At 33.9% G+C, this 26,435-nt stretch overlaps 2 protein-coding genes across 3 annotated transcripts; both read left to right on the top strand.

Annotated features, from left to right (window-relative positions):
• Positions 1-2,862: 2,862 nt before the first annotated feature.
• Positions 2,863-13,358, top strand: LOC132702613 (alpha-amylase-like). 2 transcript variants are annotated; one of them, XM_060671374.1, is made up of 4 exons: positions 2,863-3,125; positions 6,198-6,349; positions 9,346-10,073; positions 12,901-13,358. In XM_060671374.1, the coding sequence occupies exons 1-4, from the start codon at positions 2,958-2,960 to the stop codon at positions 13,311-13,313; spliced, it is 1,461 nt and encodes a 486-aa protein (XP_060527357.1). In that variant the 5' UTR covers positions 2,863-2,957; the 3' UTR covers positions 13,314-13,358. The 2 variants fall into 2 exon arrangements, with proteins under 2 accessions (XP_060527357.1, XP_060527358.1); XM_060671375.1 differs by having other exon boundaries at positions 3,000-3,125; positions 6,160-6,349.
• A 3,965-nt stretch (positions 13,359-17,323) lies between these two features.
• LOC132702612 (alpha-amylase-like) lies at positions 17,324-24,199 on the top strand. The gene is made up of 4 exons (XM_060671373.1): positions 17,324-17,629; positions 19,094-19,245; positions 22,066-22,793; positions 23,742-24,199. Exons 1-4 carry the CDS (start codon positions 17,450-17,452, stop codon positions 24,152-24,154), a joined length of 1,473 nt encoding a protein of 490 aa, XP_060527356.1. The 5' UTR covers positions 17,324-17,449; the 3' UTR covers positions 24,155-24,199.
• Positions 24,200-26,435: the final 2,236 nt, after the last annotated feature.

The following is a 26,435-nucleotide window of genomic DNA, read 5'->3' as shown; positions in this document are numbered from 1 at the left end:
ATAAAATTTAACTGCAATTTTCCTACATTTTGAAAAACCTTTTTATCTCAGGAAGTTTATAGGACAAGAACCATGAATTACACATATCCCAGGCACAAACTCACTATGAGTGAGAAGGGTGTACATTGTCAATGTATTAGGCGTTTTAATAGTTTGGTTAACAACATAAAAACGATTAGAGATTAAAAAATGTTAAAGAAAACGGTTTTTATTTTACTAGTATTTCCCTTATGAACTTGTCCACAAGGTCCCAGTTTTCCGTTGTCGACGTCATCAGGTCAATCACGTTGTCTACCGTAATCGGTCCAGTTACCGTCTCGAGTCTTTGTCTTTCTACCGTCCATCATTGTTATAATAATAATAATAATAATAATAATAATAATAATAATAATAATAATAATAATAATAATAATAATAATAATAATAATATTAATGAATTATTATTATTATTATAAAGGCAAATAAAATTATACTACAGTACAGTAATAACCTAATAGTCATTGAGAAAATCCTCATAAAAAATAATCTGTGTAATATTTGGCAATTTTCCAGAAATTTTATTATTATAAAATTTTTATGGTCATATAAGTAGAATTTGTTTACCAAGGATACATTGAATTGAAGTTTATAGATGCCTAATGCCCTGAAGCTACCAAGAATAAATTACTCGAGGTGGACTAAAAATTATTTAAGAAAATGGAAATTCTTTGATTTCACATTCCTAAACAATTGCGTTTTAAAATGCACAAGAAATCGCATTGCAATAAATCAACTCTCTTCCACAATTTTACTAATCAAAATATAATATTTTAGGTATGTTGGAAAGCATTTTGATACTGATTTATATATAAATTATTATTTAGTCACTTTAAATTATCAACGATCTTTTTTCCAATACTTCATGTATTGCGTAATTGTTTTAACTGGAATTATGTTCAAAACAAATTACAAAAGGACGTTTTCTCTTATAATAATCAGATTACTACATTAATCAAACTTGAACGTTAATATTTGAAGGGCAGTCGGTTGGTACTTCTGAAAGATTTCTTTGGGATTTGTTGTGTTGTTAGCCAGTAACCGCCGTTTTTGTAACCGTTTTCTTGTTGGTCTCAAGAGTAGTTCATTTTTTAAATTGTTATATATGTATCATAGGACTGTATAAAAGTAAGCATTACAAAATAGTGCAACCAAGAAGGGGTGAAAGAACTAACCAAAACCGATCTTAAGTAACACTGATATTATTAATTCAAAGTCGGGGCAAATTAGTTCCAATAAAAATATTAGATTTTTTAAGAAAACCTGTTACATTACTTACATTACACGTGTCTTAAACTAAAAAATAGGACTTTATAGTCTATGGATAGCGTTAACAAAAAAAAGACTTTCCTTTCTATTTATAATGATGGCTTCTTTGTTTTAAATCTATAACATGTTTAAATTTTTATTCTAGGCATTTAAAATAATATTTTATTAATATATATAATTTGAATCGTTTCCTTGTCAATCCAAATGCAGACAATACTTTTGTTTTAATAAGAATAAGTAGTAAGAAGGATCATGCACATTAGTTTCAAGAAGACGTTATATAATCATATAGTTTTATACTGATTTATTAAAAGCACCAATGAAGCAGAGACATATTTAATTTTGATCAAATCTTTAGCTTTTTTTTGAAAAATTTACAATGTTTTTTTCTGAGTGTAGTGCATTTATTTAAAATTTTACACAAACTAGTCATACAAATTTGTAATTTTCAAAATGAAAATCTCGTGCATTTTTAGATCAGTTATGATAAAACTAAGCGGATCTCATAATCAGTACTGTTGTTTACTTATAGAAATAGAAAAATCAAGGAATTTAGTTCTAATAAAATATTTCTTGATCCACTTCAGTTAATTGAATGTTGGTAGCTTCAGTGCTTTATGCATCAAAAGTTGTAACTTTTATACCTCTTATTATATTCGTTGCCTTAAATGTTACCCAAACAATCCCATTGCAAAAGTGGCGATCTTGTATGCACCAAGGATATGCTTTGCTACATTTTTTTGCAACATCATTTGATTACTTAAAATTTAAAATTTGTTTTGAAAATCTGTACCTATGTTATATTAAGGAAACTGGTTTGTTGTACTACTATTTTTTTGAAATTCTGCACCCTAGTTTCCATTTTGGACGTTTCAGCACTGAAGACTTTACAGGAGCACAAATGTTTCTTTGCTACTTTGCTATCTTAGAAGTTAAACTTCTTCATTTTGTTAGGCTAAATGTTGAATAATAAACTATTTGCTATTTTCGAGCACTTGTGAAAACTAGTCACAACTTGAAATAATATTCAGACAAAACTTTTGATTTCGACGATAAACAAGAGTGTTTTTTATCAGTCTGTGACTCTCGTTTTTAAAAACTGTTTGTCAGCGAAAAGATATCGATTATATTAAGTAATTCAAAATACATTCTTTTATGATAGTCACGACTACAAAATGTACTAGAAAGTTGAGTCTGGATGTTTTGTTCGATTATTTACTATACCCGGTGATCCAGGGACAAATGGTCAACAAAAAAACAAGACCTTTTTTCATAGGCATGTGTTCTAATTTTTTTCGACATCTCACCATTTTCACAAAAAAACGTTGTGGTCTTCTGAAGCTTTTTGGGCATTTCAAAAATGTGTGCTTGCCTATTCTCCGAATAAAGATAAAGATAATGAAATTGTTACAGCTAGGATGTTGCATGTAGGTAGTTAAGTTCTCGTAAGATAATTTACGGATATTATTATTTGCGATTTGTCCACTTTTCAAACGGAATATATCCTGTATTGGGATTAAAATACAATATGCAACGGATGTGGGAATTGTCGTACGCATACGTAAACAAAATTAAAACCGCAAAATCCATTTTCCGGCGAATTCAATGCGTATGGCGATGTGATATTTTTTACAATTCAATACTCAGTAAGGATGCGATTGTTATTATTGGTAGTTCTTGCTGTAGCAGGGCTGGCGCAAAAAGATCCTCACTTTCTGGAAGGAAGGAACACCATCGTCCACCTGTTCGAATGGAAATGGGTGGACATCGCCGCCAAGTGCGAGAACTTCTTAAGCAAAAAGAAATTTGGAGGGATCCAGGTAACATTATCTATCATTCTATCATCATACCTTTTTTTACAGTTTTTCAATATCGGCTTCTGTGTTGACGGTAATTCTAATAGATAATATTGTGATCACGTTCGCTACAATTACTGTGCTTTAAAAATGGTTTGTCTAGCTATTTGATCGATGTTAACAGTAATATGAATGCAAGGGCTGACTTAAATTTGAAATAATCAATTAACAAAATGTTATTTTAGAAAAGTTTTCATTTACATAGTCACTTGGGTAGAAGATAATTTTTTCTTTTCGAGTTTGAATGTGAAAAAAAGGTTACTAGAAAATATAGAAAAAACTTTGCAATTTTGCGATTTTTGGGTCTTTTTAAAAAGAAAACTTTATATGAACATATGTCCTAAACGTCTTAACTTTTGGGAAAAAGGATGGTACACTTTTCAAAAATATAATATATTTTTTTAATATCTGTATTACCGCTTTAATGAAAGATGGCATACATGAACTATGTATCAAGAGGCATTATTTAGTGTTTCTTTTTTTTATATACTGGTACGCCACTGATTTATCTTAAAATAAAAATTGTTATTACAATTTCCAAACATTCCTAAAGAAAATTAATTTCTTGACTTAACCTAAAAACATCTTTGCACAGTCACAACAATATCGTTAATATGACAGCGTGCAGTGAATTATTATTATTATTTCTTGTTTAGCAATTGTCTATATGTTTTATTAAAATACTTCAAAAATTGTAGTACCAATACGAAGTACGTAAAATCGGAGGTGTATTTTTCAAATTATTTCTTACCATTCTAGTAGGTGTATCTGTAAGAATCATTAATTCTGTTGTCTAGGCGGTTGTTTGTCAATTTTTGTCAATGTTTTTGGACAAAATTGCGCATCATTCCTTGTTTGACCAAGAAATACTATTTATAGATTTAGCTAACTTTTCCAGAAATGCAATCAGAAAGTTCCACAATAATATATTGGAGCCGATGAAAACCCCCATGCAGTTGTGGAATATAAATTCCAGAACAATTTTCGGAAATTGTTTGGGCTGGAATTGTTGTAAATTACTTAATAGGACCGTTGTTACTACCAGAAACTGTTTTTAGAAGGTGATTTGCCGATATTTCTAAAAGAAGTAGTGTTTCAAAAGGAGAATATTTAAATAACACATTTAGTAACCGATGGGTAGTCGTGACGGGCCTGAACCATGGTCCACTAGGAAATAGTTTGGACTTTTCCTTATGCATGCATCTTAAAGGTCTGGTTTATCGCACCCCGGTTAACACTGTAGATGATGTAGATGAAGAATCGTATATGAGCTTCCCGTGAGTTAATAAGAAACACTGGGGTATCCTTCCAAGAGTGCGCAGCAATATGAGGAAAAGAGCTGAAGCGTTGATACTTCAAAGTGGATAAAATTTTCAAAAACTTATCTACTTATCAAATTATCCTTCTTTTTTTGAACAAGGTAGTTATTAATTTATTAACAGATATTTTCATTTAATTATTAATAGTAGGGACTCCTTTTTTCAAAATAAGAATTTGTATTATTTAGCCTGTTGTTAGGATGTTATGTTATTTCATTAAAACTGTAAAAGTAAAAAGAACAGAACACCAAGACACTAGTTGGTAATTAAAAACTAGATATTTTGTTTTAGATAGATATTTTATATTTCACACAAAAAAGGTCTAGATTTATTCAGTGCACTGGCGACCTAATTAACCAAAATATTATCTGTTCGGAGAAAGTAAGTCGAAATGACATTTGCATTCATTTCCTGATCAGATATAATTCCTTAATTTCTTTTTAGTCCGTAGCACGGGTTTCACTAAAAACTAATTCTCTGCATGCTGTCGTATTAACGATATTGTTATAACCATGCAGAGAAGAAGTTTTTATTTTTACAAGCGAAAACAAAACAGCCTACTACTGGTGTATTTTAAAATAATTGTGGTATTCTAAATGCCCCTTGATACATAGTACATATGTGGCAAATTTCATTAAAATATCTAAAGTGGTATTACAGATATTTAAAAAATATATGTTATTTTTGCAAACTTTACCACCCTGTATCTCACAAGTTAAGACGTTGTGTTCATATGAAATTTGCTTTTTAAAATTAAAAATTTTTATTGACATTCAATTATAAAACACCCTGTGCATTTTATATATATGAAAAATTTTCGAAAATAAGTTTAGAATAATTTAAATTCAAACATATGAAAAAATAAGACATTTTTTTCATATAGTCATAACAAACTGACTAGAATTTGTTGTTTCGTAACTTGTTTTTGAATTAAAAAACCTTGGGGAAAATGATTAATAACATTAATTAATATACTTAAACAGTCAACAATTGAGGTGGGTTCCACCAGCTCGTCTCGTATGTCTTAATATACCTATTCTAATCGTAGGTCTAATATTAACTAAGTAACAATTCACTTTGCCAAAAATGAAAAAAGATTACATCCTGACTCATTTGTCATTATCTCTCTTTATATTTAAATTAAGCTACCTAGGTGAGGCTAGGAAATTTGAAGCACCACCCTGCATATACGAACAAAAAGAGAAACAAATTCCCAAGTTCCTATATTCATTGTGAAATGTGGCTTGCATTTTGATTTCTTTTATTCATTTTGAGAGAGCATAGCATAGCACAAAAATTATTTAAGAATTAAATTTGCTAATATCTTTTGCCTTTTTTCTGCAGCGTAGTTTGTGTTTTTCAAAAATAAGCAAGTTGTTACAACATTGAAGTGATAGATAAGATATTACAAGAGCAAACATATTATTATTGTGTAGACAATCGTTGCAATAATTAGCCGTCTAATTTGTCATTGCAAGTTTATCTTCAATAATAATAGACACCAATTGTATTTTTGATCAGATATATATTATAATTTAGATATCCCGAGACTTTTCTGTTATACTGTCTTCCCATTTTCGATCCAAATGTCACTTTTTTAGTTACAGTTTCAAAAATTTAATTATTTAAATAGATCGGTACATTAAATACATAAAAAGCACCAATAGTATCGCACACAGGAGAAATGGAAATTGATAGAGCCCGAACGAATTGGTAGGTATCGCCACCGAACGAAAACGTCATCATTAGAAGTCCAAACAGACCCTGGTGGGAAAGGTACCAGCCCGTCAGTTACATACTGAAGACCAGATCTGGGGATGAAAAAGCATTCGCAAACATGATCCGAAGGTGTAACCAAGCGGGCATAAGGTATCAAAAATTAATGGTATTAAAAATAAACTTTACTTCCGTCTATCTAAAAGTTTAATTAGTTGATTAAAAGAAGTTAGTTTTCCTTTATATAAATTTTAATGGTAAAGTTTGGTAATGTTTTGAAGACTAAAAAGATAAGCTGAAGCTGTCTTTCACCTCCATTCCTGACGGTCTTCTGTCATTTGGGGTTTGGTACGTGTATCCCATTGTCCCGAGACTAGCTTTGTAATTCTGTTTTCTGGACTATGTTCTATGTGTCCAAGCCATCTTAGTCGTCTGGATTTAGTCTCCTCGACAATATCCGCTTCCTGATATGTGTTTCTCAGTTCATTGTTGTTTCTTCGTCTGTAGTTTCCCATTTCAGTATCTTTTACAGGGCCAAAGATTATTCTTAGGATTTTTCTTTCAAAACACCTCAGTTTTCTCTCGTTTTGCTTCGTCATTGTCCAGCTTTCTCACTCAAATATTAGTATGGTTTTATAGATTTTAATTTTGGACTTTAGCGATACCACTTTAGATTTAAGGACTCCAGAAAGAGCAAATAGACATCGGTTTACGCTCTGGATTCGGCTTTTTAATTCTTCTGTTATGCTGTTGTCCTCTGTTATCGTGACTCCTAAATAATTGAAACTAGTCACTCTTTCGAAATTGTAGTCTCCCATTGAGACATTTTGTAGTACACGGTCTCTGTTTACCTGTCTGCTGACACACATATATTTTGTTTTTTCTTCATTTATTCTAAGGCCCATTTTGCTGGCGTTCTTTTCTATTTTTACAAACATTTCTTTCACTCGACAGACCGATCTTTCTATGATATCGATATCGTCAGCGTATGCCAGAAGCAAGTGTGGTCCATTTGGTGAAAAAATTTCTAGGTTCACCTTTGCATCTCTAATGACTTTTTCTAGGGCGATGGAGAGTTCTGAGATGGCTTCCCACAAAGCGGTTCTCTTCACCCTGTCATATGCCTGTCTAAAGTCTATAAATAGATGATGAATTCCTTTGTTAAATTCCCAGCACTTTTCTAGCATTATCCGTATGGAGAAAATTTGATCTGTGGTTGATCTATTGGGTCTAAAACCACATTGATATTCTCCTATTATATTTTCTGCATATGGTGTCAGGCTATGTAAAAAGATATTTGCTATTATTTTGTATGAGGTGTTAATAAGCGATATACCCCTATAATTATTCCAGACCATTTTATTTCCCTTCTTATGAATGGGGACAATTATGCTTTCTTTCCACTGCTCAGGTATGTTTTCCGTTTCAAATATATCCGAAATCAATTGGTGTAGATTGTTGTGTAATATTTCTCCTCCGTATTTTATTAGTTCCGATGGGATACTATCACTGCCTGGGGCTTTTCCATTTTTCAATTTTGCTACAGCCGCTGTCACCTCTTCCAGGCTTGGTAAGTCCACTGGCCGGTCAACAGTTTGAAATATTTTTGTTTTTACTTCTTCTTTGCCTGATTTCCTTTCTGTGTTCTTGATACTTTCTGTTGTTCTCTTCAGTGTTATGTTGTAGGCTGGTCTGCCTCCATTTCTCTCTTTCCTTTATTTTTCCTCGCATTCGCTGTCAAACCGCTGTCTCGAGTCACTCTTTCATAAATGTTTCTTTGAATTTGCTCTACGAGATGTTTTCCATACTGCGAAGCATCGACGGAGTTCATTTATATATTTGTACTTGAATTCGTTGCCATCCTTCTAAAGAGAGTACAGGAAGTGGACGCTCAAATAAGTATACTTAGACAAATTTTTAACATGATCGTTAAGTTTGAAGGAAGAAGGCAACCTGTTAGAAAAGTTTGTGTACTGCTTCCGACATAGTAATTTTAAAAACAGATAAAAGAAATGCCAAGATAGTCATGAATACATCCGATTGTTACTACATAGGATTACCTGTAGCTCTACCCTCCTCAAACATTCCAGCCAACATGTTGATTGAGGAAACCTCAGTAAGTAAGGAGGAAGACGTGTAAATAGAGTGCTCTAAAATGGTTAGATTTCTCTCAAGACTAATTTCCGAAGCAGCTACGAAAAGTAGGAATTGGCACATAAAAGAAATATCTGCTAACGGAAATATCTCATTACGTATATAATTTTTTAGAAATTTCTTGAGATTGTTAACGACTTTCAAATACCTAATTATATGTTTTTTCTTGAATTTGCCTTATTCTCTTGGCCAGTGATGTTCATGAATTTACATTATGTTCCTTATACTACTAGTGCTAAACCATTATATTCTGAACACGCAAGTATGGTTCAAACTCAATATCAGAGAAAGAGCAAGTCAACGCTATACGGAATATGGAGGCCAAAATACAAGAAACCAAAGTTTTAATTATGGGATATATGGTTGCTTGTTGCTACAAAAAGTGCCAAATGCATCAAAGTTAATTTTAGGTTAATTTGGTTAGATCAAATATCCACACCTTCAGGTTTTTTAAATAATTTGAATTTAGTCAACATGTAACGTAATAATTTCGAAAGGGGCATCTAAATTAAATAAGTGAAATTTGGAATATACCTTACTTTACACTCCAATTATACAACACATTCCATCTTTTAGGTGGCTATAACTTGACTCATTTAAATGTAACACCACATAAGGAATGGTATCAGGAAAGGTATCAGGATGTCTCAAAGCTAACTTAAAAAATGTTGCATTTTTTATTTATAGGACCGTCCGATTTCCTAATTTGTTGAAATTGTCAATTTGGTGTGGTTTTGTTGTGTCTCTTATTCTATACTATCCAGACTAACCATAACTAATTAATCAAAATCAATTAAATACAACATAAAACTGAAAAAAAGCCAAAACACCACAACAACATCGATCCAAATTTTATTAATTACATAAAATAATACCACTATAGCAGAATGAGACAAGACTGACAGCCTAAACAAATTAATCAAGTTGTTATCAAACTAGAATAAATTTTCAAACGCTCTGTATAAGATGGGAAGAAAGGTGTTTAACGCGCTTAGGATTTATATCGACCTGATAATCAACCACATGGCTGCCGCTTCTGGGACAGGTACTGCAGGCAGTAGTTGCGATTCTGGAAGCAAACGGTATCCGGCCGTTTCGTATAGCAACGAAAACTTCCACCCCAGTTGCGCCATTAACTTCAACGACTCTACTTCCATAAGAAACTGCGAACTCGTAGGGTTGAAAGATCTCGACCAATCGCATGAATACGTCAGAGGAAAGATCAGGGACTACATGAACCACTTGATCGCTCTGGGAGTGGCCGGTTTCAGGGTTGACGCCGCGAAACACATGTGGCCGGAGGATTTGGAGGCCATCTTCAACAGCGTCGACAACTTGAACTCCGAGTTCTTCGGCGACGGTGCCAGAGCCTATTATTACCAAGAGGTGATCGATTTGGGTCTCGACCCCGTCCGTGCCAGCGAATACGTAGACACCGGTCGGGTGATCGAATTCAAACATGGCGCTGAGCTAGGTAGGGCTTTTAAGGGAAATAACCCGTTGCACTGGCTGAGAAACTGGGGCACCGGATGGGGTTTAATCAACGGTTCCAACGCTCTGGTCATGATCGATAATCACGATACTCAGAGAAGCGGCGATAGCAACATTCTCAATTACAAGGATGGGAAGATTTACAAGGCAGCTACAGCGTTTATGTTGGCCCATCCTTATGACGCCACCACGCAGGTCATGTCCAGCTTTGCATTTGAGAATAACGACGACGGTGAGTCCTTGAATTAAGCAAATATACATTTTATAAGAAATTTAGCCATACAAGTGTAGTTCAGTTCAACATTGCAGGAATGCTGACTGCACTAACGCTAAAGCTATAATCCGACAATAAGAAATATGCAGGGAAATGAATTAAACATATCATGCGGCAATTTCAAATTTGCGTTTTAAAGCATTCACATAATTTACTAACAAAAAAGTTAAAAAAAATAATAGAAAATATTGACACGACAAGAGATATGGAACATACGGACAGATGTTATATATTAAGTCGAACACCAACAGCTCAAATTAGAGAATTATTGTTTTGATAACATGGTTTTGTACAGCTCTTCATATTTTTAATTCGTTTGGTAGATTATTAAATGCTTTTGTCACGCAATAAAAATAAAAGGGTTTTAAAATTTCCATTGAGTGAGGAAGCGTAAGGACATCTTTAAGCCATTGATATTATGTATGTACGACAGTCCAAAAGCTAATTCTGTAATATAGTTATCTCATGTGACAATCTTGAATGTGCACTTTAGAGCATTCACAGAATGGCTATTGCAATTGGCTATTTTAAATTCATTTGATAGGTTACTAAATATTTTGTCACGCAATAAGAATGAGAGTGGTTCAAAGTTTTCATTGAGTGAGTTGGATGCCTAAGGACAGCTAATTCTGTTATATAGATACTGTGGGGTCTTTAATGCAATTCTATTAAAAAGATATTTTGCATATTTAACCCATTGTTTTGAGCTATAGGGTGACTAACATGTTGCGAATGCCGTATATCAAGCTTAGACAAGAATTTTGTTGCTTTTGTATTCTGTACTTATCATGGGCTGTTAAGCAGAGATTATTACAACACATATACATATACTATTTACAAACCTTCTGTATTGCTCCTAACATTACAAATTGTAAACCACATAGTAACGATTTGAGGAGTCTACAGAAACTATGTCTATATTGCAAAAACTAATTGCAAATTCATGTAGGCTTTTTTTAGACAGTTATTAACATGTGGCGTAAATCTCAGTTCTGAATCAATGAACAACTCTATATTTTTATTTGATCTTTAAAGTGTGTTGGTTTACCTTCTATAAATAATACTTTATAATAGGTTTGTAAAAATTGTATACTGTCTATTTTTCTACCAAAAACTATTGCTGTAGTCTTGTCAGCGTCGTGCTTGAGACCATGATTTTCAGAAAATATTCTGAGCTTAAAATGGTCGTGGTTTAAAGCAGAACTAGCCTGGTTGATTCGCCAATGAGAAATGAGGGAAAGATCTGAGTATTATCCGCACAAAATTGATGCAAACACGATAAAAAGACTTTTGAAAATTGCGATACATTAATGAAGAACAGCAAAGGTCCCAAAATAGAACCGTAAGAGACTCCAGAAAATATTTCTAAGGCACCTGATATTCTGCCACCAAAAACTACCGCCTGCACACGTTTGATAAGATCATTGTAATAAGCTTTGGTGCACATGTAGTTTAAACCCGATAATTGATTGTATTAAATGCTTTAGAATAATCTAACAATATCAGCACAGTCAACTTGGCGTTGTCCCAGGACCGAAGATCCTCAATTGTAGTAGGATTAGAAAAAACTTAATGGCAGGTTTCGTTTTAATATTATTAACAATTTTTTTCAAGTTCATTTACACGTTGAAATTTTAAAAGATTTTCCATAGTATCTGGTATTACATTATTTTCATAGAACTCTTGTGTTTCACGACCTTTGGAATAGAGTTAACAAAGTAATCATTAATAACATCTACATTACTGAGTTGAGGTGAAATAACCTACTTGTTAGAAGTTAACAGATCTAATTTTCTTAGAGTTACTTAATGCTAATATTTTAAAATCTTTGATAATTTTGAAAATCGGCCACAATTTTGGTACGTTAATATTTAGTTAGCAGTTTGTCCCCAACATTCATCATAAAACATAAGTTAACCACGGTGCGTATTTTTTTGTTATTCTATAAGTTTTTTGCGGAGCAAGAATGTCAATATTATTAGTAGAAACAAATTCAACCTTTTTGTCAGCACCTTCAATGTCAAAGACATTCCGCAACGGAATTTATCTTGGATCAGCATCAAACTGAACAAAATTTGATGTAAATTAGACCGTGGTCACTAACATTAGCTGCACAAATTGTTCCCGCCTCTAATATTTTTTCATTTTCCGGCACTAAAATTATACCCAATAGGGTTGCTGAGTGATTCATGGTGCTATATGTGCTTTTTTACAAAATTGACATTTGCATTGAAAACAAAAACCATGACTGGAGCTTTTATCAAATATATTCAATGTCATAAACTTTTCATACGTCAGGACTGGGAAGCTGTAAGAACGTAATATATGTGTAATAAGCTGTAGACTCAAGTTTGGATCTCCTTTTTAAGGTCTCTAACCTGGTTGATGAGGGCTCTAAGTTTACTGAATGTTCTTGATGGGCTGCAAAGTTGATCTTTATTCTTAGCCCTCTCTGATCTATTTCTGAATTTCCGTCTCGTGACAATCAGGTTCAGAGTTCAGGCACGTATTTTCCTATGACTTTTGCTTTTCTGGAACCTGATCGCACATCTCACGTGATAACAAAAAAAAAAGATGGTTGATCAGACCGAAAGGCTATATACTTTATACTTCTTTATTGTGTCAGCTTTCTAGTCAATGTGTATTTCTGAGTTCCCGTATCTCCTTATGGAGAGTACAAAGATCGCGATCGTCAAGAAAAGTGAAGAAATAAGTGTTCAATTAGCATAACCTTGCATGGAAGCTGTAAATTCCTATAAATAAACAAATAATGATCGATTTCTAGGCCCGCCAAACAACAACGGTGAACTGATCTCGCCTGCATTCACCGATGACGGTACATGCACCAACGGCTGGATATGCGAGCACAGGTGGCGCCAAGTCTTCAACATGGTACAATTTAGAAGCGTCGTAATAGGAACCGGACTCAACGACTGGTGGGACAACGGAGACAATCAGATCGCTTTCAGCAGAGGAAACAAAGGATTCGTGGCGTTCACCATCTCAGGCGACATTAACCAAAGCATTCTGACCAATCTCTCTGCCGGAACTTACTGTGACGTCGTTTCCGGTCATTTGAAGAATGGCACGTGTACTGGGAAATCTGTCAATGTCGACGAAAACGGACTGGTTCAAGTTTACTTGCGGTTCGAAGAAGATGATGCTGCTATGGCCATCCACGTAGATGCTAAGATTTAAATTAGATTAGAATAATCGTAATCCAATTACACTGTATTAAATTTTGCTGTATATTATTTTTATTCCAACTATGATAAGCTACAAGATCTTAGTTCTAATCTAATTTCAAAAAATACGTTTGTTGTTATGCCCAATATACATAACTCGTTAATAATGCAAATTTTAGAAGGTCCAACTGCAGGGTAAAAGGTCTGATCAACAATGCACATATCTGGAAAGGCCAGATACTGTTCAAGTCTTAATTTGTGTACAAAAATTGAAACATAGCCGTAATGTCAATATTTACTTCAGTTTTCGCTTTCCATGTTGTGTGTCACATTTCGGATAGATTCGTTTATTGAAGTGTTAGCAACTCATTTTTTTAATGAAGGCGAATAAGAATATAAAGCCTTCTTGCTGAAGTGTCCTCAGAATTCATAAGAACTCCTTCCATTCGCACTACTGCAATTTTGACGTCTCTAGCTCCAAAGCATTGTCTTCAGTTTCTTCTAATTTTATGGTTAAACTCCTTTATTTATACCATGTACCATGGGTTGCTCCAATTCATGGGACGGGCTAAGCGATAAGTATCGCTTCATTTTATTTCACTCCATTGCTTATATCAATAGCTCAGTCGCTTATTACGCATCCGCATGTTCAAAATATCAAAATGTCAAAACAAACATATAAAACATAACATTTAAACTAGATGGTCCCTTGTAGTAAAATCTTAAATATCTAAAATCTATAAAAGATAAACTTTCTCTCGAGACAGCAGGTGTTTAAAGTATAAGGTGCAGCTGTAGCAAAGAAAACGTGGGAGAAGCATGTCGAAAAATTTCAACCACACCAAAGGAACACCAGAGATCAGTCAGGCCTGACAAATAACTACATCGAATATACACTCCTCTGAAAAAGCCAGAAGCAATATGAATTTAACGAAACTGCTTCATTGTGCAATCAATATTTGCTAAAAAAAACATTTAAAATATTTTTCTATAAACAAGTTTGATCTGTTGCGAGTTTTAGGGAGCATACTGTATAATAAATTAATGTTTAGTATAGCTCGTGTAGTTAGTTACCCAGCATAGTTTTCCACCACATGCTCTTTTAAATACGGTAAAATAGAAGATTCGTTGCAACATTGTTTTGCTTTCTACGCGTTTCGTCTCTCCGCAATGGAAACCTTTTATCAAAGTAAATTCGATATCGTATCGCAAAAGGAAATGCCAAAGTGTTTTCCAAAACAGAGTGATTTAGCGAAATGTCAAACACCCTCGACAAGGAAAACATTTTTTTTCGGGGTACTTCGTACTTGAGGTTATTACAATGAATCTGGATTTGATGGCTTTTGATTAATTGATTAGATCTGGCAGACGAAAGTTTTATACATGTTTTGCGTTGTTTTTGTATAGTTACAATACCATACAAGATGTATTAAACTATTGACAAACCTCTCTGTCCAAGACGTCCCCTACCTGTAAATTTGGCTCATTCATTAATCTTCTGATCGTTTCATTCCACGACCTACGTGGTCTGCCTCGTTTCCTTTTTCCTGGTGGTCTTCATTGAAATATTCTTTTGGGCCATCTCTCGTCAGGCATTCTGAATAAGTGTCCAAACCATTTGAAGGATCGTCTTTCTATTCGATCCAGCACACTTCTTTTTGCTTTTATTCGAGCTGTTACTTCCTCACTGGTTTTTATGTCTAATCATGATATTTTTGCGCTTCGTCTGATATAATCCATTTAAAACTGACTCCACCATTGTTTTCCCCACTAGTTTTTTGCTTTAATTTGGGATATTTTTATCGCCCAAAATACTTTGTTGTATTCTGTGTCTTCTTTCTGTTTCTTCTATCCCGTTTTTATCCACAAGTGTTCCTAGATATGTAAATGTCTGCACTTGGTTAATACGTACATCATCATTAACTAGAACTTAAAATCGAGTATCGCTGTTTATTACCAAGTATTTGGTTTCATTATGAATTCTAGGTCATACGCGTCCTGGGCCATCACAACCTGATCCTCAGCGAAAAATAAGGTGAATAGAGTATCATTATCATCTATCGGGATTCCCATTTCGCTACATCGTGGTTTCCAACCTGTTTGTGCAGCTGCCACATTTGTGACATTTACCGGTTGTGAAAGTGTCTGTCCATTTTTAATCTGTACAGGTGTTGTACAATAAATAGCTTGTCTGTAAAGGATCGGTTTTTTGTAAATCCACTTTACTCTTGGCTGACTCTGTGACCGATGTTCCGCCTTATATTATCATTTACGACTTTACTAAAAAGTCGGCTCATTGTAGTATTTACACTTAGGCCGCGATAGCGTTTGGGATCTCTTCTGTTTCCTTTTTTAAAAATAGATATTAGGTACGCCGTCTTCCACTCCGAAGAAACTTGAATTTGTTGGCAGCAGTTTTGCATTAGTTGAGTTATTCTGTCTCTTATACCAGGCCCTCCTGCTTTCAGCAATTCAACGGGGATGTTTCCAGGGCAACTTCCTCAGATGTTATAGTTAGACTTCTATTAATTTCCTCGTTATTTAACAGTGGCTCTACCGTTATGAATTCTGGCCTGTTTTCACCTAACAGATGGGTATAATGTTGTCTCCATCCTGGCATAGGGATTAGCGTGTTGATTCCTGCGTTTGTGTGTTTTTTTAAGTTAGTAACTGTTTCCCATGCCTCTGTCAACTGAGCTCCTCCCATCAGATTTTCAATGCGAATGCACTTTTGTTCCCAGAAGTTGTTGTTTTCTATTTTTATTGATCTCCGTAGTTCTCTTTTTTTGCTTTGATATTTTTCTCTATGTTGAGGTAACTTTGTTGTAGAGCATCTATTATAGGAATCATTTTTATTTTTTAATTTGTCCTTTATCTCAACAGTCGTCCACGGGGCTTCTGATTATTTCCTTTTAGTTTCTGTTCCTAATACTTCTCCTATCATCTTACTTATTACTTGTTTTAGACTCTCGTGTTCTTTCTCGATACTATTCTTTACTGGTATGTTGTTTAGTTCTTGTTCTAGTCTTCTCTTGAATAGATTTTTGAGGCTGCCTTGATGTAGAGGAAATAATTTATATCCTACATTTCTTCCAGTATTATTATGGTCTTCAATTTTTTTAACAGTTTTTCGAAATGGATAAATGGACTAAGTAATGATCCGATCCACAATTCGCTCCCCGTTTTACTCTACAGTCTTGTGACTTTGCTTTTGATTTTTGTTTTGTGATTATGTAGTCAATAATTGATTTTTGTTTTAAAGTGGGTCTTTTCCATATATGAATGTGTTTCTGTGGAAAATGGGAGTTTAATATTTCAGAGTTGAACTGATTGCGAAATTCTATTAACTGTCCCCGCAACCATTTATCGTGTTTTCACCGTATTATTCTACTACTTCATCTTGTTTCCTTGAGCCCACCCTATCCTTGAAAGCACCTGCAATTATTATGTCTTGGTGGACTTTTATTTTATTCAGTTCATGTGCGAGGCTCCAGTATCTGATCTTTAATTTGTTAAGTTGCGTCATCATTCGGTGCGTATATTATGATTGTTTCAGTTCCAAACAAGTTATGCATATCTTATGGTGGATATTTGGTCTGGTCTTGTCTGCAAAGTGCCTTCAATATTCTTCTAGTCTAGAAATAAAGCTGCCCTTATATTAAACTCTCCCTCCAAGACAGGTGGTTAAGCTGTAGTAACGCTTTTCGAGAGCTACTTTACTTCATAAAATGCTGGGTTAAGAGTAAATTCCATAAAAGTCTGTAAAGCTAATTGTGTTTCACTTTTCCAAAAGATATATTTCTTGAAGAGTTAGCAACTCAAGGTAATAAAGGTGAACGAGGGTCTAAAACCTTCCTGTCGAAGTATTCTTTGAATTCATTATAACTTCTTGCTACCCGTATTGCTGCAGCCCACGTCAGTAGTTCTAGAAGCAAGCACCGCTTTCAGTTCCTTCTAGTTTCGTAATTAATGTTGCGCAATACAAAAATTCTATTGCACTCGTTGTTCGAATTGCAGTATTCACAGGACTGACTAAACAACGAGTTCCACTTCATTTTATCTCGACCGCAAACACTTGTAATTCGCTTATATAAATGTCACACGCAGTTTCTTTTTCACTTAGGTCCCGTCTAAGATAAACACGCCAAAATGCGAGCTGTTTTATTGGTAACCCTTGCAGCTGTGGCTAGCAGTTCCGTGTTGGCCCAGAAAGATCCGCACTTTGTCGACGGAAGAAATACCATCGTCCACCTGTTCGAGTGGAAATGGGCAGACATTGCTGCAGAGTGCGAGAACTTCTTGAGCAAGAAGAGATTCGGAGGCATTCAGGTATGAATAGCAAACTATTTACCAATGTTTGGATTCCTGTTTGTTATTGATAAATCTAACTTGCTGACATTTCGTTTGCTTATTGGGATCTTAACTGAGCAGTTCCAGGAAGAGCCCAGAAGTATTATAGTGTTACGTAGAGGTTTTCTTGAAAAATTACATGCTATATTTTATTCCGGTCGTTAATCGTGTGAGGGCGCCATACTCCCGAGATAAAAGCATACGTTGTTATTTTTGCGTCGGTTTTATCTCCAAACAAAACACATCCTTGACAAATAAAAGTAATCACGTGTGATGATAGTTAAGTAAACATTTGTTCCAAATTCGCAAGGCGTAGACGAATTTTGTGTATAATAATCGATATGCCTTTCGAATGATTTGCACTGATTCGAGATTAAAGATCTGTGGATACGGGGTGGATCAAAATCGGATATGATTAAAAGGAAAACTCAAACTTAAAACTTGCTTTATTTTGTTGAATGAGATGTGATTCGTTGTTTTATAAAAGACGAGAAGAATGCAGACGCGGCAATTAATTTGTGCTACGACCAGCATTATGAGAAAAATACACTTTTAAAGACATTAAGGACTAATTAACTAATTGAGTTGGAAAAGAAAAAGCAAAAAAGTTATACAGCACAAATAAATAGGGAGTTCGAACAAAATAGTGGTTATAAGAATCGTTCAAAACTAACTAATGCCAAGAACCAATATTGGACGAACTTTAAATGGAAGAGAACTTTGTTACATCATCCAAAATCTACATATTGAAATTTTAATTCATTTGACAGGATGTTCTATTAATAAAATCTATAAAAAAAAAGCCGTGTTAAAAAAATGGTATTTTAATTGTTAAATTCTAAGTAAAAATTGCTATGTTTTGCTTGAAACACCATAGCCAATACAAGTTTAGCATAAACTTAGCAATTAGCATAAACTAATTAGGCTATTTAAGAAAATAAGTTAGCAGCAGAATCGTTTTCTTTTAACTCTTCTCCTTTATTTTTCTATTCTCCTTCCCTTCGGAAAATGCACTTACCAATATACTTTCTCTTCGTAGTTTCAAGAGCCTGGTGCTTTAATACTCACAAATTAATATTATTAATAAAAATTAAAATAATATTATTTAAAAAGCCATATGAGAGAAAATATAAATGGCTGACCTATTATCTTTGAAATAGGCTTTGATTTTTTGGAGGAATTAATGAAAGTGGATGATAATTAAACAAGTTTAAATTTAAATATTATTTCAATGGTTTAATATGGCAACATTATCACAGAACAAATTTATCGTGATAAGGCAACTCTTTGTTTAAAAAAATTATCAAGTATCAATCCAATATATATTTATACATTTTTATCAAATGAACGTGGACGCACGTAACAAGCAACTAACCAAAACTGTTAAGATAATGTTCTAATTGTAATTCAAATTTTCTGTAGAAACTTGTTTTTAAATTATAGATATCACCTCCAAGTGAAAACGTCATCATTGACAACCCCTACAGACCATGGTGGGAAAGGTACCAGCCCATCAGTTATTCACTGACGACAAGGTCTGGGGATGAAGGAGCATTCGCTGACATGGTTCGACGATGTAATCAAGTTGGCATACGGTAATTACTTAATACAGGTCCTTTCATTAGCAATTCTTCCCGAATTAAGAGATTTTTAAAAAAGTTTAATTTTTGCGATATGTTTATTTGCATTTGGATTTGCGAATCAATTGAATAAAAATCAAATTTCAGTACCCAATTTCGTAGTTCTTTATTTTGAGTGGCATATGGAACTGATAAAATCTATGCATTCTTTTGGGTAATGCAATCAAAACAGCAGCACACTGTAAGAAAATGAACTTTTTAACACCGATGTGCAAAGAAGTATCGATGTACGTATTTTTTCAAATTTAAACAGGGTTTTTAAATAATTTCAATTTTTGCAAACTGCAATATAGTGTCAATTGTCAACGTCGTAAGCAAAATTTATTGGGAAATAAAGGAGCAGGCCAAATTATGTATTTGAGTTATACAGGGTGTCCAGAAATGTAATCTAATCGAATAACTTTATTCATTTAATTGGAATGAGGTTGTTTGAAGACACCAAAATAAGATAAATTCTTACTTCAATGGAATTAGAATAAAACTGACTGTTTATTATTAAAGTCCAAATGGGCAAAAAAAGTCAAATAATACCAGATATATTAAGCAAAAAAAAAAAGATAACTATTTCTTACGCAAAAAAAGTCAAATAATTCCAGATATATTAAGCAAAAAAAAAAGATAACTATTTCTTACGCAAAAAAAAGTCAAATAATTCCAGATATATTAAGCAAAAAAAAAGATAACTATTTCTTACGCAAAAAAAAGTCAAATAATTCCAGATATATTAAGCAAAAAAAAAAGATAACTATTTCTTACGCAAAAAAAGTCAAATAATGCCAGATATATTAAGCAAAAAAAAATTAATAACTATTTCTTACTTGTTGCAACAGAACAATGAGAAATAAATAAGCCTTTATTTAAAAAGCATCAATTTTTTCATTGTGAAGCTTCGCTTTCATTATGCGTAAAATTAACACAGCATTGCGAAAAAAAAATTAATACTGAAACTATGGAAAACACAATCAGAAGCAAAAAGGAAAAGAAAAACACTCACCAGCAAAGTAATTGAGATAAAGAATTTGCAAAAGCGATATGATACTCAGATAGAAAGTCAATTTAGGAGAAATGTATTTTTAGCAAATGATCTTTGGACATTTTTTAAATGCATTTAAATTTAAGTAAATTCACGTGACATAAAATTGTAGAAACGAATCGCGCACTCTGATGATGTGGCGCCGTTAGATTGTTGCTTTGCTTTACATTACATTTGCAGGATCGATGGTACTTATAGGAATAATTCGCTCTCCTAGTGTAGTCGATGAATCAAGATTATGTAAAATTTTCTTAACGAATATGTTGAACTGGTTGAAATGGTTCCATTTTAAGAAAAAATAAGCTGATGATATGCGGTCAAATTTCATAATAAAACGTACACAAGCATTCTGCGACATCTGAGCACGGCGTCTAGACTTACCATCGATAAAAAAAGACATAAATCACATTACAGCAGTTGAAATGTGGAGCAACAAATGACTCACATAAATGTTTCGGTTAATTAGGTCGCCACTACATTGTTTAAATCGAGAACTTTTTTGTGAAAAATAAAATACCTATCTAAAAAATATATCTAGTTTTTAGAAAGTATGGCTCCACCTTGAAGGATAAACGCTTCCTTATATTGCCGAGCACTCTGGGGGTTTTCATCGGCCCAACTATGGTTATTGTGAACATTTCTGACAGCATTTCTGGAAAAGCTAGCTTCATCTGTAAATAGTATTTCTTGGACAAACAAGGGATAATGCGCAGTTCTGTCCAAAAACCATTTACCAAAATTAATACGAAATAATATAAAAATCTCTTTGAAACAACGCTTGGACTCGTTAAATGTGATATGAGTACAACAGACCATCGGCAATAATTTCTAAACCAAGGCTCGCGAGATATTCAGCTTATTTCCCATTTTTCTAGTACGTTCAGGATTTTTATCAATAGACTTTAAAACTGCTTAAATTTCTGCAATTTTCAAAGTCTAATAGGCCCCTTTTAAATAATTATTTGCCCTCAAAGTACCTGTTTCAGTCAACATTCTATGTACAATTGAAAATGTTCGATTATCTGGTATGACTCTATTAGGAAAGCGCTCTTGATATAATCGCCCAGCTTCCGGCGCACTGTCATCAACCAAACCATACATGAAATGCATATCTGCCAACTCGTCAATAGTAAACTAGACCATTCATTCAAAAATAAATTAATAAGGCGCGAAGAACTGAATTTATAAACTGATGTCAAACAATCGCCTTTGCAACAGAATTAACAATTCTTAGAGACACAATGATGAGAAATGACTATAAAGACTTAGAAAATATACCACAGAGTTTACGTACATCGTATAGACAATAGACAATTACTCAAGAAATTAAATTTGTTTAGAAATGATTGAAGATTGTAAGAATAATTTTTATTGTAAGAGAAATCAATGGTGTAGCATAAATGTCTACCAAAATAGACATGTGAAATTCAGTACGCACACCACTGGTGCATTTAAAAAAAATTGTTGTGCACTAAATAATGCGTCTTGGTATATCTATGGCATTACAGATATTAACAAAATTTAATTTATTTAAAACCACCCTGGATATTAAAATTTAAGAAGTTTCCGACATATGTTCATATGGAGTTTTCCTGTTTAAAATGTACTCAAAAATCGCCCCTTTAATTATTGACATTTCATTAGAAAACACCCTGTATTTATGAACATGAATATTAATGCGGAACATTTCCACTTACAACTAATTGTGCAAAATATTTCTACATTAATTTTCATTCATTTAGAATTTACGTCGACTTAGTCGTCAACCACATGGCTGCCACTTCCGGTACAGGTACTGCGGGCAGTAACTGCGATGCAGGAAGCAAATGGTACCCGGCCGTCTCATACAGCAACGAAAACTTCCATGGCAGTTGCGATATTGACTACAACGACGCGAACTCGATCAGAAACTGCGAGCTCAGTGGACTGAAAGACCTCGACCAATCGCAGGATTACGTCAGAGGAAAGATCAGGGACTACATGAATCACTTAATCGGTTTGGGCGTGGCCGGTTTCAGGGTCGACGCCGCCAAACACATGTGGCCTTCCGACTTGGAGGCCATCTTCAACAGCGTCGACAACTTGAACTCCGAGTTCTTCGGTGACGGTGCTAGGGCCTATTACTACCAAGAGGTGATTGATACGGGCAATGATCCTGTCTACAATACCGAATATATAGGCTTCGGGGACGTCATCGAATTCAAACATGGTGCTCAATTGGGCAATGCGTTCAAAGGGAACAACCCACTGCACTACCTCTCAAACTGGGGCACCGGTTGGGGTCTTATCGACGGCTCCAACGCTCTGGTCATGATCGACAACCACGACACTCAGAGAAACGGCGACTTCGGTATCTTGAATTATAAGGACAGCAAGCTCTACAAAGCAGCCACGGCTTTCATGTTAGCTCATTCTTACGACGCCACAACTCAGGTCATGTCTAGTTTCGGTTTCGAGAGCAGCGATGATGGTAAGAGCTTTGATCTCTCTGTTGATTAATATTAAATACGAATTCTCTGTAACCGCCACTTTGTATTAGACAATGGTAGGATTGAATTGATTAGTATTATAGTTTTCTCGAAAAAAATGAGCTGTGGTTGGAGTGAAACGGTTGATAAACCAAACCAGCAAAAAAACCTCTGGGGAAATAAAAAGTTACTGAAAATTTCAAGTAAAAATAATAATAATAATATTTTTCGCACAATTAATTCGATAAAATTTTAGGTTGTTTTAAACCAAAGCTATATTCCAAGCACACTGTTTTTCCATTGTTAATAAGCAAAAAGTTGCTCAACTTCACGGGATCAACAAAAATTGAAGAAAACTAATTCTTCATCATAATTAAGTACACAAAACGTCTTTTAGGAATTACGTTTCAACTAGTAAAGAATTTTTCGTACTTCAACATGCATACATTGAGAAAAGTTGCTCAATAAATACGCTCTACAAAATTTATAAAATAGGGTGATTTTACCAGCAGAATTCCTTAATTTTTTTTCAGCTATGTTTTTTATATTTTTAATTTTTCTCCTAAAGTAGTAATTTTATGTCCTCACACTTATTTTAGCATCCGTGTCAAAAAATATTTTCTTAATAAAGACCTCCATAAATAGTAAAGTAACGAAATTTCTAGCTTGCCATTATGTCTCAATAAAGTATTTTTTGGTGGTTAGTCACCAGTGTGGACTGTTCAAAAATTGATTTCGGCCAATTTTCTAGAGCCAGCTTCTTTCTTACTGAGTGAAAGTTGCAAAAACCTAAGCTCGTAATATCTTATATTAAATGGAACCTAGGTTCCGTAATACTCAACTTTTCCGAATTAATTTAAATCAACTTCGGTTTCCATATAAAAAATCTCACTTTCTGGCTTCCATTAGGTCTGAAATTTCTAGAAATACATATGCCAATGGATTTCTAGGTCCGCCAAACAACAACGGTGAATTGGTTTCGCCTGGATTCACCGACGATGGTACATGCACCAACGGTTGGATCTGTGAACACCGGTGGCGCCAAATCTTCAACATGGTGGAATTTAGAAGCGTCGTGGCAGGAACCGGACTCAACGACTGGTGGGACAACGGAGACAACCAGGTCGCGTTCAGCCGAGGAGACAAAGGATTTGCCGCCTTTACCATTTCCGGCGACATCAACGAGAGCATCCAGACAGGTTTACCAGCCGGTACCTACTGCGACGTCATATCCGGTGGCTTGGAAAACGGCAGGTGTACCGGAAAATCTGTCAGCGTTGACGGAAACAGCAGGGCGCAAGTGTCGTTATCAGCTGGCGAAGACGATGCGGTTTTGGCTATACACGTCAATGCCAAATTGTAAATTTTTATTCTTATGAGACTGAAAATTAAAACGCTTTTTATATTATCGTCTTATTTGTTTCCAAGAGGGCGGAAGGCGCGTCCATTTTTCAACAGAAAACTCCAATTTGCTATTTACTCAAATTGGTAAAATTGCTAAAACTGTATAGGGTATCCCATTCTGGACACTTTTATGGGGTATCTCAGTTATTTTTAAAATTAGAGAGCCGCGGTTTATGCTACTGTTTTGTGAAATTAATGAAGCCGCTAACAAAACTATCATTGTCGAGATTCAGATTATTTGAGATACAGGGTGAAATCCAAAACTATCCATTTTAGAACGAACCCCGTATATCCGTGGTCTTATGAAATATTGAAGAGCTGAAAAAACGTTCATTTAGGATTTTTTCCGCAGAATCCAGTGGCGTAGTATGCTATTTTTCAACTGGTACACCACATACATTTAAGTTACCCTAGCACCCTATATATTTAAGCTATAAGGATAAGGTTTTTTTTGAAAATTAAACTCAAAATTCATTTTTTAATTTTTTATTTTATTTGTATAAGTAGCCCATCGGAAGTCAACTAAATATACCATACAAGAGACTCTTTACTTAAATTCGAAAAAATATTATGATTTTTTTTTTAATAATAATTCCTTATTAAATATTATGTGATAATAATGTCAAGGACCTAGTTGGCTATGACTCATCTATTAAAAACAAAAAAGCAAATGTGTCAAAAACTTCCGACACTATCAGTTTATAATCATATTTTTATTACCTTCTTTCCGTGATTATTTCATTTTAATTAATTTACTATAACAATGGCAATGTACGAAAATTCTGAAAAATATATTACAGGTAAGGTTTTTCAAGGGGTATAGTCAGTTCAGTTTTTATATTATAGAAATGTGTTTTGTTTATATTAGATATCCAGAGGTACAACAAACAGCTGAAAATAAATCTAGTTAGGCACGGATCCTTTATTCAATCACGACCCGAAAATTATTTAAAGCAGAATAGGGAGCAAAGAGAAACAAATGTATTAGGTTACATAAAAACAACCCGCCAACATTTTGCAAACACATAGATCAAGTAGTGGGGGTACCAAGATCGACTGGCCAAAGAATAAAAAAAAAATACCATCGATACAAGTTTAGGAGTGTTCAACATTTTTCTTTTGGGAGACTTTTAATATGGTCTAACGAATGTTACTTCTCAAGTTCGGGAATTTTTAACCGCCATAACATGAGCAACTGGTCTACAAAAAAAAAGCAGTTAATTTTTGAAAGGGCTGTCGTGTTTTATTACGAGACAACGAATAGCATAACGAATTCATGAAGGAGGTCTTACAGCACGTCGGGACCTACACATTCTTGGGGAAGTCATTATAGAATTACAAGAAGAGATTCTTTTAGTATATACCTTCAGTAAAATGGTGTCCTCTGGACTTTGAAGACAATTTTTAGATGACAACTTCTCTCAAAAATGGATAGGTACCAACGCACCTGGAAGATCTCCGGATCTTTCAGTTTTAGTTTTTTTTATGGGGATATTTGGAAAATAAAATATATATATAACACGATACGAGGCTGTAACAGAACATTAAGCGGCAGTTAATTTGATTGATTTAACTTTCGAAACTCGAAAGGAAGAAGATCAACAATTCTTTTAAATGCCATTTAAAAAATAAGAACAATGTGAGAGTTTGGCATTCGAGAAAATGGTCTCCAACAACAGTTTTGGGAATAATATTTTGTTAATATTCTTTTGAGAAAATGTTATTTTGTATTAATTAATGTAATTATACATTATTATACTAAGTTGAAAATTAATAATGTAAAAAACACATATAAATTATAAAATTTTAAAATATTGAGTTTCTTGCATGTTAATAATTGTTTATTTGGATATTGTATTGTATAAAATGAAACATGAAATGGGAAGATAACTTTTCAGCAGTAATGAAATGAGCCCTTAATAATCTTGGTCGTCTGCCCGCTGAGGTGTTCTTTTAAAGTTTGTAGTATGCTATAGCTTATACTTTAATTACACTTTAATACTCACTTTTGAAAACAACAAATTGAAAAACGCCACTTTGATTATTTTTTTCATAATCATCAGAAATGCCATTTAACATTTTTCATAAAATAATCATTTAGCAATTGAAAGATTTGTACATCGCTACAAGCAAGCCTGGAGAGTGTGGGTTTGAAAGACAAAAATAATCTTACAAGATACTTCAACAAACCAAAACTAAGCTGCAAAAAAACAGGGTTATCTTTTCCCTGAACCTGAGAA

Source organism: Cylas formicarius, unplaced genomic scaffold (genome assembly GCF_029955315.1).
Source record: "Cylas formicarius isolate icCylForm1 unplaced genomic scaffold, icCylForm1.1 PGA_scaffold_5__7_contigs__length_24384050, whole genome shotgun sequence".
Classification (NCBI taxonomy): domain Eukaryota; kingdom Metazoa; phylum Arthropoda; class Insecta; order Coleoptera; family Brentidae; genus Cylas; species Cylas formicarius.
The sequence above is the reverse complement of the archived record's forward strand: the minus strand, read 5'-3'. Positions and strand labels throughout refer to the sequence as shown.

Coding starts and splice junctions, on each gene's coding strand:
- LOC132702612 (XM_060671373.1), top strand. CDS start 17,450: ATGCGAGCTGTTTTATTGGTAACCCTTGCAGCTGTGGCTAGCAGTTCC. Junction 17,630..19,093: donor AGAGATTCGGAGGCATTCAG/GTATGAATAGCA, acceptor TTTAAATTATAG/ATATCACCTCCAAGTGAAAA. Junction 19,246..22,065: donor TGTAATCAAGTTGGCATACG/GTAATTACTTAA, acceptor TCATTCATTTAG/AATTTACGTCGACTTAGTCG.
- LOC132702613 (XM_060671374.1), top strand. CDS start 2,958: ATGCGATTGTTATTATTGGTAGTTCTTGCTGTAGCAGGGCTGGCGCAA. Junction 6,350..9,345: donor TGTAACCAAGCGGGCATAAG/GTATCAAAAATT, acceptor TAACGCGCTTAG/GATTTATATCGACCTGATAA. Junction 10,074..12,900: donor ATTTGAGAATAACGACGACG/GTGAGTCCTTGA, acceptor ATCGATTTCTAG/GCCCGCCAAACAACAACGGT.